This window comes from Chiloscyllium plagiosum, unplaced genomic scaffold (genome assembly GCF_037043375.1).
Source record: "Chiloscyllium plagiosum isolate Xiang-an unplaced genomic scaffold, Cpla_swu_hap1 HiC_scaffold_6, whole genome shotgun sequence".
Taxonomy (NCBI): Eukaryota; Metazoa; Chordata; class Chondrichthyes; order Orectolobiformes; family Hemiscylliidae; genus Chiloscyllium; species Chiloscyllium plagiosum.
This window is the reverse complement of record NW_028270144.1, coordinates 56021489-56032420: the sequence shown is the minus strand read 5'-3', so window position 1 is coordinate 56032420 and position 10932 is coordinate 56021489. Positions and strand designations below refer to the sequence as shown.

The 10932-nt window shown below is 40.0% G+C and overlaps 1 protein-coding gene across 1 annotated transcript; it reads left to right on the top strand.

Annotated features, from left to right (window-relative positions):
• Nucleotides 1-1772: 1772 nt before the first annotated feature.
• On the top strand, nucleotides 1773-10689 carry LOC122551134 (alpha-(1,3)-fucosyltransferase 4-like). Its single transcript, XM_087988019.1, has one exon. It carries the CDS (start codon nucleotides 3568-3570, stop codon nucleotides 4642-4644), a length of 1077 nt encoding a protein of 358 aa, XP_087844145.1. The 5' UTR covers nucleotides 1773-3567; the 3' UTR covers nucleotides 4645-10689.
• The last annotated feature ends 243 nt before the right edge of the window (nucleotides 10690-10932 follow it).

Below are 10932 nucleotides of genomic sequence, written 5' to 3'. Positions count from 1 at the left end.
CGTTGTCCCTCAGGTTCTCATTTATTCTTTCCCCTCTTACTTTATACTGATGTCCTGTAGCTCTCACTTCTTCAATCCTGGGAAAAAAGACTGAGTGCAATCACTCTATCCATGCCTCTCATGATCTTATACACTTCTATAAGATCTCCCCTCAGTTTCTTACATGCTAAAGAAAAAGGTCCTAGCTTGTCCAACCTCTCCCTATGACTCAGTACCTTGAGTCTTGGCAACATCCTTGTAAATTTAGACTGCACACTTTCCAGTTTAATGCCATCCTTCCTATAACAAGGTGACCAAAACTGAACACAACACGCCAAGTGCAGCCTCATCAATTTCCTAGAGATTGCTGTGGAAGGAAGGGAAAAGGATGTGGGCTGGGTGAGAAAAGAAATATAATTATCAACTACTACCAGGTTACTGGACAATATCCTGCATGATTTGCTGTTTGTGATCAGAAACCAGCTTGACACCAACGGAGTGGAAACCATTTTGATTCCAGTGTTATAGAACATAGAAGAATACAGCGCAGTACAGGCCCTTCGGCCCTCGATGTTGCGCCAATCCAAGCCCACCTAACCTACACTAGCCCACTATCCTCCATATGACTATCCAATGCCCGCTCAAATGCCCATAATGAGGGAGAGTCCACCACTGCTACTGGCAGGGCATTCCATGAACTCACGACTCGCTGAGTAAAGAACCTACCCCTAACATCTGTCCTATACCTACCCCCTCTTAATTTAAAGCTATGCCCCTTTGTAATAGCTGACTCCATACGTGGAAAAAGATTCTCACTGTCGACCCTATCTAAACCCCTAATCATCTTGTACACCTCTATCAAGTCACCCCTAAACCTTCTTTTCTCCAATGAAAACAACCCCAAGTGCCTCAGCCTTTCCTCATACCATCTTTCTACCATACCAGGCAACATCCTGGTAAACCTCCTCTGCACCCGTTCCAGTGCCTCCACATCCTTCCTATAGTATGGCGACCAAAACTGCACACAATACTCCAGATGCGGCCACACCAGAGTCTTATACTACTGCAACATGACCTCAGTACTCCGGAACTCAATTCCTCGACCAATAAAAGCCAGTACGCCATATGCCTTCTTCACCACACTATTTACCTGGGTGACAACTTTCAAAGATCTGTGTACATGTTCACCAAGATCCCTCTGCTCATCCACACTACCAAGTATGAAAAAATAACGTGACACCTCAAAGCATATCACACGCTTTGCCAAGGACTGGTCTGTTTATCCCAGTGGATCTGCATGCTTGATATTCCTAGTGACCTCTCTAATGCAACAGTGGACAGAAAACTGCAAGATGCTGCAAATTTCTTTACCTCCAGCCTGAAAGAAAGCAGGAACCAATTTATCGCTACAGTCACCTTCACAGCCACATGACATGTAATCCTTGCCCTGCTTGGTGTTTACAGTTGTAGCTACAAAAGATGACAATTTTGAGTGAGCACGTTGTTACTGAAACATGGATTTCTTGTATGTAGTTGCTTGCTAAGGTTCAGATATGAAAATTGCTTGCAGAACACCTAGTTCTCTGCTGAAAGCCAGTAGTTTGTTCTGCTTTGTATGAGGAGAAAGTGAGGACTACAGATGTTGGAGATCACAGTCAAAAATTATGGTGCTGGAAAAGCACAGCCGGTCAGGCAGCATCCGAGGAGCAGAGAAATATCAACTCTCCTGCTCCTCGGATGCTGCCTGACCAGCTGTGCTTTTCCAGCACAACACTTTTTGATTCTGCTTTGTATGACTACAGTTCATTTTCCAGGTCATTTATTTTTCAAGGGCATGCCTAGTGAACCCACGACTGAGAGCAGCTGATTTTGCAGAAGTCTGAAGTCAGTTTAAAGCAATCCTTTACTATGTGCCTTATCACCCTATGTAAACTTTTGCAATTACAAATACTGTAGTGATCGTAACAAGGTCGGCCAACTCATAGAATATAAGTTCCCTAATTGAGTCAATTAATCCGGTCCATTCAGGGAGCCCTAGCTGATATAAAAAGGGCAAGGATCAGAAATACTCTGAATGAGGCAATACCAAAGGAAAGGATTGTTCATGTGTAAATAAACGGTGACTTGATTCGGAATACCAGCCTCTGTCAAGTTATTTCACTCACTTCTAAATTCAAGTAACAACTAAGTTATAATCTCTGCAAATGATCCCTCTAAATAGGACCTACCTGCAGTGGGAGATTAAAATAAAAGAGCATTAGCTGGATAATAGTGGTTCAAATTGGAATTGCTAGCATTGAGTGAACAATGCTGATTTGCTGGTGTCTGGTGTGGGACTTTGGTTTATTTCACTGAAACTTTCAGCACCTTCAACATTCACTTCCTCTGCCACCAGAGTGGTAGCACTGTGTACAATCTACAACATATATTGCAACAATATAACACGTCTCCTGCAACACTGCCCAAATCTATGACTTATACAAGCCATAAGGACAAGGGCAGCAAACATATGGAAACACCACAGCTGCAAAGTCCCCTCCAAATTCTATACCATCCTAACTCGGAACCATGTTGCTATACCCTCATTGTCACTGGGTGAAAATCCTGGGGTACCCTCACAGCACTGTGTGAGTGCGTACACCATGAGGATTGCAGCGGTTCAGGAAGACAGCTCATCAGCTCCTCCAGGGAACAGTAATTGGGGATGGTCAATAATTGTTGGACTAACAAGATGTCCAAATCGTGCGAATGAATTAAAAAAAACTGAAAGCTTTAATTGGGCATGCTTTTATTTGGTGTGCTTTTTGTAAAAAAGAAAGTATTGAAGAGTTGGTTCTTCCAGAAAAGAATTACATTTATCTAGAATAAAAGGGAAACTCTGAAAGGTTGCAAACAGGTGCATAATTTCTGTCCCAATATGAAATGATAGTTCGCTAAAGTAATTTAATGATTAATTATACACACGTGTTTAGTGGATGTAAAGTTTCGAAATTTTCTGGACATTTTGTGAAGGCTATCAACTTTTTACGTTGAGTTCTGAAGCAGCTTTTAAATTGGTTGTGCTTTCACTTCACATGCAATACTTAGTTATCGCAATCATTGAATGCCCCACTAAGCGTATGAGAACAATTATATTAAAGGAATTACAACCGGTTTCCTCCCACGCAGACACGAGGAGAATGTGCAAACTCCACACAGACAGTTGCCTGATGCGGGAATTGAACCCGGTTCCCTGGCGCTGTAAGGCAGTGCCTGTGGCACTGTGCCACCGTGCTGCCCATGTACTTTCAGTTTAAACCTGTTGAACTACAATCTGGTGTTGTATAATTTTTAACTTGGTTACTTGCGATAGGCCTCCTCCCACCCACACTTCAACTTGTGCCACGTAAGTATCCTGCTCGAAAAATTGCACAGTAAAAGTGATGGTCATGGGCGCGGTAGCAGAGCTGGTCGAACAGAGCTCATTGCAACAGCTGTAGTAGAGAAAGCACTGCTTTCGAGCTTAATAGCAAGTAAACCACGCCTCTCGGATACATCTGATTTTAGCAAGGTTTATAATCGAACCTCTGGAGCAGTGGCGATTTTTTAATGTTGCTCACAAGAGTGACTCGATGCGCATTAATTATGCGCAGACGCTTGTGCCAGCGGCTGTCTTTGGCTCTTTCCGTGGCCATCCTGCTAAGCTTTTACAAATCTGTGCAAGACATTCCTCAGATCATTCTTCCACATCCTTTACAGAAAAGAATCGGAGTCAGTAAAACTCCTCCGACCGTGACTGTGCTCATCTGGTGGTATCCATTCGGTAAGAAAACCAATATCCGGGACTGTAATACTCTGTTCAAGATCAGCGGCTGTCGGTTAACAACAAATCGGCAACTCTACCCCGTTTCGCAGGCTGTGATCATCCATCACCGAGATTTAACAGGAAATGGAAGCCAGCTCCCTGCAGAGCGGAGACCGTCTTTCCAGAGGTGGGTTTGGATGAATTTCGAGTCTCCCACTCACTCCTCAGGTCTAGAAAAACTTAATGGCGTCTTTAATTGGACTATGTCATACAAACGGGACTCTGACATCTTTATTCCGTATGGATACCTCTATCCCAAAACGAGAGCCGGAAGGAGGGTAGTACTACCCGCCAAAAATAAATTGGTAGTTTGGGTCATCAGCAACTGGAATGAGGAGCATTACCGGGTTAAATATTACCACCAACTCAGTCAATATGTTCACATCGATGTTTATGGAAAATATCACAGTGATCTACAGAATAACAACGTTGTTCAGACTGTATCACGTTATAAATTTTATCTGGCTTTCGAAAATTCGCAGCACGTGGACTACATAACTGAAAAGCTCTGGAGAAATGCCCTAATGTCTGGTACTGTGCCGATAGTTCTAGGGCCTAGCAGAGCCAATTATGAACAGTATATTCCACCCGATTCTTTTATCCATGTAAATGATTTCTCGAATCCTAAAAAGCTGGCTGAGTATTTGTTATTTTTGGATAAAAATGAAAGTTGCTATCAGAAGTATTTCGATTGGAAAAGGTTATATAGCGTGCATCTGGCAATTTTTTGGGAGGAGCCCTACTGCAAAGTATGTCAGGCAGTCAAAAGTGCCAAGGCAAACTATAATACCATTTCAAATCTGGCCAGTTGGTTCCAATGACTAAAGTAGTAGCCTCTATGTTTCTGCAATAAGAAAATCAAGAAATGAAAGCATTCTTCATGATATTTTCATGTTGTATAATCTGCTAAATTGTGGAATCTACATTCAACTATACTTTCAGATATAATGTTATGCGTGACATTGCTGCAAGAACCATGATTTTAAAAACAATAAGTTGAAAATGGGGTGGCACAGTGGTTAGCACTGCTGCCTCACAGCAGGTTTGATTCCAACCTCGGGCGACTGTGTAAAGTTTGCACATTCTCCCCGTGTCTGCATGCGTTTCCTCCGGGTGCTCTGGTTTCCTCCCACAATCCAAAGATGTGCAGGTTAGGTGAATTAGCCATGCTAAATTGCCCATAGTGTTAGGTGCATTAGTCAGAGGGAAAATGGGTCTGAGTGAGTTACTCTTTGAAGGGTCGGTGTGGACTTGTTGGGTCGAAGGGCTTGTTTCCACACTGTAGGGAATCTAATCTAACTTAATCATGTTGTACTATTTTTGCTCTAGCGAATCACAATTTGCGTAAGTATTTCATTGAAATGTCAAAGAAGATTTTGAATTCTGATTACTAAAACAAAACATCTGCCAAATGCAGCTGAGATGATCTACCAGACAGTGTTGTTTACTGTGTACACTGTGAGGTACAGGATAGAATGAACCATCTCTATTCTTTAATTAACTCTAAGGAAAATTCTTAGAGAATAGTATTTTCCTCTGCATCTACCATAAGTTTCCTAATTTCTTTCAGTGTTTTGTTGTTGCTCAACCCTACTCCCAGGCAGTGGAAAACTATTGTTTGGAACAGTCACTTTCAATTACATACATGTCATACATAAACCAAGTAAAACTTGCATTACACTGAATTTTCATTGCAATTCTACGAGAAATTTGTTGAACTTTGTGTCATAGGAGTCACTAATTAATAATGCTCTTTGTTGTTAATTTGTAAAATGATCAGGCATTTCTCGAGTAACAGAGATGTGCCACTACTTCTGATTCTCTACAAATTACTGGGTAATTTGCAAGAATCTGCCTTTAGACTTGCCATGACTATTAATTATTCCTATCTGATGGTTCTGTTTAAACTTAATAATGTATGAAATTTCACAATTATTGTCTTGAGCTGTTCTCAATGTAGCCACTTAGAACTGGTAATTAATTCAATAGAGAACTTGTTAGTGATTTACTTTATGCTGATGACATGATTCTTAATGCACCTGTAGAATCTTATTCAAATAGCTACATAGTTGTTATGAGAGGTTTTGAAGTATTTTTGTTTGTTTTGCCAGGTTTATGTTTTGCCAGTCATTTCATCATCATTTCTATTGGTGTTGGAGGGCAATAATTTTTATTGCTCAAACCTGCTTCAGCATTCAGAAGAACATCACTCATTCAAATGCAAAATAGTTACATTTCTCTCAGAAGTAACATTTCGGAAAATTGAAGCCAATGTGATGTGCACCCATTGATAGTTCCACTCATCCTGAACGGTTGATTGATTGGTATATTGTCACTTGTACCAAAGTACAGTGAAAAGCTTTGTTTACGAGCAGTACAGGCAGATCATAGTAACCAAGGACGTACAGACCAAAAAGATTTAGACAGAGGCACACAGGTTATATTGCACAAGGGAGTGCCCAAGGCGAGATCAGTGTTAGCAAGATCAGAGTTATTTGAGGTTAGAAACTCCTTCATCAGTCTAATAACAGCCAGGAAGAAGCTGTTCCTGAACCTGCTGGTGTGTGTGTGTGTGTGTGTGTGTGTGTGTGTGTGTGTGTTCAAGCTTCTACATCTTCTGCCTGACAGAAGAGGTCATAGGAGATCATTACCGGGGTGCAATGGGTCTTTGATGAAGTTGGCAGCCTATCTGGGGTAGCGAGCCATGTCAATGGAGTGCATGGATGGAAGGTTGCCTTCTGCGATGGTCTGGGCTTTGCCCACAAATTTCTCATTTCTTACGGCCCTGCGCAGAGCAGTTGCTGTTATGCACCCAGGCAGTATGCTTTCAATGGTGCATATCCGGAGGTTGGTGAGGGTCCTTACGGTCATGCCAAATTTCCTGAGCTGCCTGAAAAAGAAGAGGCATTGTTGTGACTTCTTGACTGTTGCATCTATGTGGGAAGTCCAGGACAGGTTGTCAGTCACTGTCGCTCTGAGGAACTTGACGCTCACTACCCTCTCAGACTCAGTACCATTTTTGAGGTAGAGGCATATTCTCCTCCTTTCTTCCGGAAGTCAGTTCTTTAGTTTTGCTGATGTTGAGAGAGAGGTTGTTCTCATTCCACCATGTCACTACACCCTCTATCTCCCTTCTGTATTTTTGACTTGTCATTGTTAAATATCCATCCTGCAATGGTGATGGCATCAGCAACCTTGGAGATGGTGTTCGTTTGGATTTTGGCAACATAGCTGTGGGTGTACAGGCAGTACAGTAGGGGCTGAAGACGCGCCTTTGGGGAGCTCCAGTAATGAGTATTATTGTGGAGGAGGTGCAGTTATGTTTCTTCACTGATTGCAGTCTGTGGGTCAGGAAGCTGAAGATTCAGTTGCAGTGGACGGAGCCGAGACCTAGGTCTCAGAGTTTTGAGATCAGCCTGCAGGGGATAAAGGTGTGGAAGGCGGAGCTGTAGTCGATGAGTAGGAGTCTGACATAGGTGTCCTTGTTGTCCAGATGTTCCAGTGATGTGTACAGGGCTATGGATATGGCATCCACTGTGGACCTCTTACATTAGTAGGCAAATTGTAGGGTATCAAGACAGGCTTTGAGACTGGAGTTGCTGTGGACCATGACCAGCCACTTGAAACACCGCAGGATTATTGAGGTCAGAGCTGCTAGGCAGTAGTCATTAAGGCACATTGCATATGCTTTCTTAGGTATGTGGATGATGGCGGTCCTTTTGAAGCAGGTGTGGACTTTGGCTTGTAGGAGGGAGAGATTGAAGCTGTCGGTGAATACTTCCGCTAGTTAGCCTACACAGGCTCTGAGTACTCAGCCAGAGACACCGTCCGGGGCCATCGCTTTCCTTGGGCTGACTCCCAGGAAGACCAATCTGACATTTGCAGCAGTGACTCAGCGACAGGTGTGTTCAGGGTTGTCACGGCCAAGAATGTTTGTAGGTTGACACACTTACACTGCTAGTCATTCATTAGCTTTAAGGGCCAATGCAAAAATTCATATGCTGAAAAATGATGCATGCTGAATTTAAAATGTCACCTTTTTGATTTGTTCTATTTAATTCTTTTACTGATTTCCTTCTGACCTTTTTCCCTTCTGGATCTTATTCTACTTGCCTTTCTTTCCGTGTCAACTCCACTCACTGTCAATATTTCTTTTGTCTCCAATCAGTTGATCTTCTTCTCTGTCAACTACTCAGTTAATTTATCCTTTTCTATCATTGATGAACAGGGACTGCATTCATGAAATCCCAGATGTGAAATCAGCATTGTTGCAGTGTGTCACATTGAAGTTTCAGAAACCTGCAGCACAAATATTGAAAGATGACCAAAAATGATGATATTGCATCCACATTAATGTTCATTTGTTATATTCTTCCACTCAGGAAGTGAGTGATCAGCACAAGCATTTTTAGAATTTGTATCAGAGTTGCAAGGTGGTCTGTCCCTTTAAAAGCCAAGTCTCTCCAACACACACAGTTTTGAATATAAAGGAGGTGTACCATCTTTAACAAAAAAACTATCAAGGTGTCAATGCAGAAACAAATTTTCAAATCTGTATTTTAAAAACTAGATTCAAAATCTAATTATTCTGAAAATTATAGTTTTTTTTGCTTTGTTTCCAATTTTGACGTTTTTTTTTAATGGAACCTTGTTTCTTTTAATTGATACTTGACTCTTATAATCTGGGCTACATTACTTGATGTTGAGAAGAATGCGAGGTGATCTCATTCAAAAATACAAAATTCTTAAAGGGATAAACAGGTTGGCTGAAGGAAGAACATTTCCCCAGGCTGAGTGTGGAGGACAGGATAAAGATGAAGATCTGGAACTGGGGACAAGGTCTTAGAATAAAAGTCAAACAATTTTGGACTGAGTTGAGAAGGTGTTTCTTCACTTGTGACCGTGAATCTTTGGAATTTTCTCCCCAGAGGGTTGTGGAGGCTCAGTCATTGAATCTGTTTCAAGACTGAGATTGCTTGATTTGTGCACATCATAAACATCAAGGGAATAGCACAAAACAAGAGAATAACAAGACTAGCACAAAAAAAGTCTTGAAGTTGAAGATCAGCTATGATCTCCTTGAATTGTAGGTTCAGCTCAAAGGGCTGAATGGCACACTCTTCCATTTTTTTATGTTCTTAGTTTAATTTTGTTAATGCAACTTATTTATTGGCATTCTCAGGTGGTCGCTTGAAGATGCCTTCAGATTAATGTTTTACTTAGAAGAACTATTTATGAATTGGAGTTTCATACAGATGAGTATGTGAGTAGCATACAGATAGGACTTTGTTCAAAACAGCTATCTTGCAGTAATAATGATTTCATCAAGCAGCTATTTAATGTGAATTTATGCTGGAATAATGTTTGTAACTCAAGAACAGTTTGGCAAATAAGTTTAAAAACAAATACTTCAACAAATGTCAAGGAAAACAATAGGGAAAGTTAATTATTGCTTTTTCAGTGTCCATAATCTGGAATATAGGAAATGCTTCTGGACCGTAGTGTATTCAGATGAATAAGTAGCAAACTTGCTGAGTTCTGAGGTTTTGATGATAGTGGGATTTCAAGGAGCAAACATAAGTAATGGACAAAGTTAAAAATCACACAACCCCAGATTAAAGTCCAACAGATTTATTTGGAAGTACTAGCTTTCAGAGTGCTGCTCCTTCATTAGGATCATAAAATACAGAATTTATAGCGAAAAGATCAGTGTCATGCAATTAAAACAAAATATTATTTTAATTGCATGACACTGTGATCTTTTGCTATAAATTCTGTGTCTTATGATCCTGCCCCACATGTTACCTGATGAATGAACAGTGCTCTGAAAGCTAGTACTTCCAAATAAACCTGTTGGACTCTAATCTGGGGTTGTGATTTTTAACTTTGTCCACCCAGTCCAACACCGGCACCACCACATCGTACGTAATGATGGCAATTCAATTCAAGGATGTTTGAGGCTATTGTGATCATGCTTTATTGTACCATGATATTCAGGTGGACAATCATTTCACAGTTCACAATTTTCTTAATTCCTGTGATTGGCTTCTTTCTTTTCAATTTGTATCCAGGTTTTCAGATGAATTTAACGTGTTTTAAAATCAACTCTTAAAGCAGAATAGCCTCAGCAGTTTTAACAATCTGGTTTTAAATTAATCTTGTTACAACTATGAAAGAAGCATCAACTTTTTTCACTCCTAAATAGTTTTGTTATAACTTTTACATGATGAAGAAAAATAGATTTTCTAAGTAGCTGAGAGAGAGATTTCCCTTTTTATTTATTTACTTCTTTTGCACTACAGGCAATAAAATGTCAAAACAAAATGTTGTGCAGTGTTAGAAACAAAACTTGAAAACTTCAGCAATTTAAATATTGCGCTCCTCTTGAAACAGTCATTACTGAAAATTAAATTGATAACTGGTTTGATGTTTGAAGCACAGACTGAAAAATTGAAAGAAATCACAGAGGCACCAAAAAATGTGACTGGGATCAGAACTATTCCTATGCAAATGTCCAGATAGTATTCTGGATAAAATTTGCACTTTTACTATTACTGCATTTTTACTACTGTAAAACATTGCCCTGGAAAAAAGTAAAACAAGTTTATCATTTGTAATGAATGATATATAGAATGCAATGGAGCTTAATAGTTGTCGGCTTCTGGATAATCTGGTTAGGTATGTGATGTGTGGAAATACCATTAAAGATAATATATAAATCAGAATTGTCGTGAAGCTTTCAGTTTAATTTAGAAAAAAATAAACAAATTGAAGTTTTAGTTCAAGGAAATATTTATTTTAATCATATTTTATGCTTTTTTTGTCTGCAATTTTCGTGTCTTATTAAATAAAAATTTCCAATGAAATTGGGTATTTTCCTTTAATTCATTTTAAGTGAAAATAATTAGATCAAATTCTATTAAATGTTTAAAATGTCTTTTATGCACTTAAGCTGTACAGACAACTCATCTCTGTTGAACTGTATCATCAGTAGAGAAACCACAATTGGCCTAGGTGCCCTAGGACAGAAAGGAAGAATCTTAGCCAGAATTCCCATTTTTTATATTTTCTCTTTTTATTCTTACATGGGAACAATGCTTACTTGTATC